Source organism: Cololabis saira, chromosome 20 (genome assembly GCF_033807715.1).
Source record: "Cololabis saira isolate AMF1-May2022 chromosome 20, fColSai1.1, whole genome shotgun sequence".
In the NCBI taxonomy this organism is placed as follows: Eukaryota; Metazoa; Chordata; class Actinopteri; order Beloniformes; family Belonidae; genus Cololabis; species Cololabis saira.
Genome location: NC_084606.1, coordinates 39,562,465 through 39,567,516, shown reverse-complemented (window position 1 = coordinate 39,567,516; position 5,052 = coordinate 39,562,465). Strand labels below are relative to the sequence as shown.

General features: G+C 46.4%; 1 protein-coding gene across 1 annotated transcript; it reads left to right on the top strand.

Annotated features, from left to right (window-relative positions):
- Nucleotides 1–998: 998 nt before the first annotated feature.
- On the top strand, nucleotides 999–4,789 carry paqr9 (progestin and adipoQ receptor family member 9). The gene is made up of 2 exons (XM_061710352.1): nucleotides 999–3,055; nucleotides 3,948–4,789. The coding sequence occupies exon 1, from the start codon at nucleotides 1,874–1,876 to the stop codon at nucleotides 2,999–3,001; it is 1,128 nt and encodes a 375-aa protein (XP_061566336.1). The 5' UTR covers nucleotides 999–1,873; the 3' UTR covers nucleotides 3,002–3,055; nucleotides 3,948–4,789.
- The last annotated feature ends 263 nt before the right edge of the window (nucleotides 4,790–5,052 follow it).

Here is a 5,052-nt window from a genome sequence, read left to right as displayed (position 1 = left end):
ACACCGCGGCTTCACCGAGTCCTGATAAAGGTTTAAATAAACGTTAATAGTTGACAGACGGAGGCGGGACCGGCGAGGACCGGCAACAAGAACCGAAACCACGTTGGACGTTTCATCTGCTTTTGTTCAGAACCGACAACAATCACAAGAAAGGGAAACTTTAACATTTAAACATTTTTCTTTTATATTTTCAACGCTCCTTCAAGTTACAACGGCGAACAAAAACAGGACCGGAAGATAGATGAACACCTTCAAAATAAAACATGCTGCTGCTAATTTTATTATTCTTTTATTTTTTTATTCTTTTATTATTAAAAGCACATTACCATTTATATATATATATATATATATATATATATATATATATATATATATATATATATATATATATATATATATATATATATATATATGATATATATTTAACATTTAACCCTTAAAAAGAGGAGATTGATTTATCCATGTGCTTATTTGAATGTACTAAATTAGAGATATATTTTTCTTTAATGGGTCATATATATATATATTGTAATATCATTGAAATAAAGTATTGCAAACGAGTATTAGAGATAAGCCATTTTAAGAGTTTGTTAGGGAAAAGAACTTCCCTTTAACTTCAACATCAACAGTTTCCCCCGGAACATCCCCTGAAATTGGAATTACAACCAAGATGCTTGATGAAACCTCACCTTTATCTACTCGTATCAATACTAACCAAAATTTTATTGTTTATTATTAATGTGGTTTAACACAAACATTAGCAAAATTAAGCATCACGTGTTGCGTCAGCTTATCATGTGCAGCTTTATTCTTCTTTTCATTGCTGACTTATAGAATGTCTTACTTGATTTTCCCTTTTTTTTTTTTGCTTTACATTCTGATTATGTAATTTCTGTTCCAAGGCCAAATGACCTCTAAAAAGTGTTACGTCACAAGCTGGATGTTTTATTTTGAAAAGCAGAAGCGGATGCAGTGCAGTTTTCTGCTGAGCTTGAGCTGTCAAACGGTCCCGAGTCTTCAGGAGAAATACCGGCTACCGGTTCTTTCTGCTCTTAGAGACACTAATCCGTGGAGGGACGACCTTGTCTTAGGGGACTAAACCCCGGGGACACAGGGGACACAGCCTGTCCTTTCCTTTCCTGTCCTGTCCTCCAGCACGGATGGACGTGTCTCTCTCTGCAGCGCTGCACCGTGTTGGACAGGAATGAATGACAAGTGGGACGTGGATGAAAGCTGAGAGAGGAGGGACGAGGGACAGCAGCCTGAGAGAGGAGACAGCAGCCGGAGACAGAGACAGCGTGGGGGACCAGGCTGACCTAAATCCCACTGAGCTCAGCGTCTCCGGGACGTGTGGTTCGGCGGAGACACATCTTTCATCTTTATCTGCTGAACTCTGCATCACAAGACATGTGATTCTGCAGATGATTAAACAAAGAGAGTCCTCGCAGGGGGGACGGGAGGGGACGGGAGGGGACGCTGATCAAGACCAGGACCTGATTAGCTTTGCTGCTGGAGCGTTTGCTGACCTTTAGCTCTGAATGGGTCTAAGAGGACAGAGGACGCCAAAGGAATAGAATTCTTCTGGGTATTGCACCCCCACCCACTCCCACCCCCGGCCATTCTCTCTGCCTCTCTGACTGAAAGCCCTGCTCTTTGGATTTGTCCCCAGCTCTTTGGATTTGTCCCCAGCTCTTTGGATTTGTCCCCAGCTCTTGAAGCTTGAGGCCAGAATCCGTGGTCCAAAAGGACTGAAAGGGTCCGTCCCTTCAGCCGCTCATCAGCAGTCAGCGCCATGAACCGTCCAACTGCAGAGAAACCCAAACCCACATGAGTGTGTTTGTCCGTCAGCAACACCAATAATCCTTCCTCCAGAATGCTTCTGAACTGCGGTCAGCCGTCGCCTCTCCTGCGGCACACGGACGTGCCGCCGCGGGTCATGGAGAACTTCATCCTGACCGGCTACCGCTTCCCCAACTACAGCCTGAGGGACTGCCTGCTGTCGGCCTTCCGGCCCACCAACGAGACCGGCAACTTCTGGACGCACTTCCTGCCCGTGTTCATCTTCTCCTACTACTTTGTGGAGGTGTTCGGGTGGGAGGGCGCCCCTGCGGCCGGAGCCCCGTTCTTCTACCCCCTGTGGACGTACTACCTGGGCGTGTTGTGCCTGCTGATGGCCAGCAGCATGGCCCACCTGCTCAACTCCATGTCCCTGGTGGTCAGGGAGGTCTGCTTCTTTGTGGATTACGGTACAATCAGCGCCTACACGGTCGGCTCCTCGCTGGCGTATTACTACTACATCCACCCTCGGGCAGGAGTAGGGGAGAAAGTGGACTTGAACGGGCAACCTGAAGGCCTTCCAACATCACTTGCCAAACTGGACTTGTTCTTTGAGACCTTCTACATCCCGTGTGCGTGCGTCGTAGCGATCATCTGCGTCCTGTCTTGCTGTAACACTCGTCAGAGGTGGCGGGAGCATCGGTACATCATACGCACCCTGGTGTTCCTCCTCCCGTTCCTCGTCTCCTCCACTCCCGTCTTCTACCGCCTCCTCACCGCGTCGCCCTACTCCGACGCGTCCCCGTCCTTCTCCGCCTCCACCGCCATGCCCGGGTTCTTCCTCCGCCACTGTCTCTGGCTGCTAGTGTCGGCCCTTTTCAACATCAGCAAGCTCCCCGAGCGGCTGGCGCCGGGTCGCTTCGACATCTGGGGCCACAGCCACCAGTGGTTCCACTGCTGCACCTTCCTGTCCATCCTGGACGAGCTGCACATGATCAAGGCCGAGGTGAGGGCCGTCCTGCTCAGTCCCGGTCTGGCCCTGGGCCCCGCCGGCCCCTCCGTCCTGCCCGGGCCCACTGTCGCCTCCACCTACGGGGTGATGCTGCTCCTGCAGACGACCATCGTCTCCATCCTGGTGTGTTTCTCGTGGGAAGCCAACTGCATCTACGGACCAAGACGAGACCAGCTGGAGAGGGAACGCCCCAAACACTTGAAAAGCCGCTAATCATTGAACCATCACAGACCTGGAGGAGGATTAGCACATGCACAAATATCAAAGGTGCAAAAGGAAACAGTGACTACGTTTACATGCAGTCAAAATTCAGGTTATTGCTAATATTCCGGTTACTGAAACATTGGGAATATTCCGTTTACGTGGTAATTAATCATTCAGGATATCTGGATCAAACCAGCGACGCACGGAGAACGTCATGACACAATTACCGTCATTTCCGCTTCTTCCTGTATCCAAATTCAAAACAAATGCTGCTTCGCACAACTTTTCTCTCACCTTCTTGTAAATCTTCTATCCCGGTACTTTCTACCGTCTACAAATGCAGAAATGTTCATATCCTTCATTACATTTATGAAGTGATTAGTCTCCTCCTGGTCTTGGTTTCTCCGTGTTTAGAAGAACTTCCTGGACTCAAAAGACCAGGATTCCTTGTGAACAGAGCATGTTTGATGGGGATATTCCGTTTGGCGTTTACATGACCCAATATTCAGGTTTTAAAAGGAGTAACATAGGGCTCATATTGGGGTTTTTAAAAACCAGAATATGAGCAAATTCGGGTTATTCAAAGGGGTTATTGGTGTTTACATGTCAGTGCAAATTCGGGTTATTGCAAATATTCGAGTTTTAAAAGGCTTATTGATGCATGGAAACGTAGTCAATGTCTCTCCTCCGATCCTGAGCAGCGTTGCAGATTAGATTATATTTTCAAAATTGGAAACTTTTCATGGGAATTAACAAAACATACTGTCTCTGGGATTTCAGACCAAACTGCAGGTAAAACAAACAAATAAACTTTGGGTAAAAACAATCAGATTCATCCGTGATTGTAACAATTATTGTAATAATGCAGAACACATTCCCAGCTGAACTTCCCATGGAAAGTTTCTGGAATTTCACTGAAAATGTTCATCCATTTGCAACCCTGCTGTACGTCCAGGTCTCTCTGGGTCTCACATGTCTCAAGCTTTCAGAAGAAAACTTGGGACTAGAAAGGATCGTGTCCTGGGCTGATCCTGAAAATCCCCGTTGGGTTTTCTCATCGCTGCTCCGGCTGTTCCAACAGGAAATCTGAGGATGCCAACTACCTCGCCACGCTGAACACCTGAGGCCACAGAAAAGCTGTTTCTACTGTTTCGGATTCCTGTACCGACATGTGTGGTATAAGGACTCACAGGGACCATATATGGAAGTTTCTGAGCAGTTCCTCACCATAACGTCCTCTTTCCTGTTGCACTTCCTCTTCCTGGAACCTTAAATCTAAAGTTGTCTGCCAACACTTCAGTGGAATTCAGTTTTGGATTGTAATCTTTGTGAACAATGCTGAACCATCTCTCCCGCTACTGCCAGGAGCCTCATTTCTTCTTCCTCGGGCCCTGCAGCAGGAAGTGGGGTGAGGCAGGGAAGCACTTTGAAGGAAGCCATGCTCCCCCGAGGCCCAAAAGGATTAATGGTATTTTTTTTTTTTTCATGTTTTTATCCTGATTTTTTCCCCCATTTCATCCCCCAGTGCTCCTACCTAAGTGACAGTCCTGGGCATTGCTCCCTCTACCAACCCTGGGAGTTCCTGCACTGAGCTCAGGTCTCCTCCTTAACCTGAGGAGTGAGCAGCATCTTTTCACCAGACAGGGTGGGGTTTCTCTGGCCGGACGTAGCGCGTGGAAGGATCACGTTATTCCGGCCAGATCCTCCGCCCATATCCATGTCTCCTCCTCCTTCCATGGAGCTGCTGTGATACGTCAACGTTGCCGCCATATTGGATGTTCAAGACTGCGCTGTAAACTAATACAAGTAAATGGACTTATTTTCATAAAGCGCCTTTCTACAAAGAAATTTACATTTTACGTCTCAGTTATTCATTCACACACGCACTAATATACTTGGGAAACAGTTAGGCATCAAATATAATATATTTAATTTTCTCAGAGATATAGAAAATTAGAGAAACATATTTTCTCATCAACAAAACATATTTTTAAATTTTCAAGTAACAAAATAACATATTGTAACTATTTTTCAGATTTTTCCAATTATTTTATTGTCTG

Coding starts and splice junctions, on each gene's coding strand:
- paqr9 (XM_061710352.1), top strand. CDS start 1,874: ATGCTTCTGAACTGCGGTCAGCCGTCGCCTCTCCTGCGGCACACGGAC.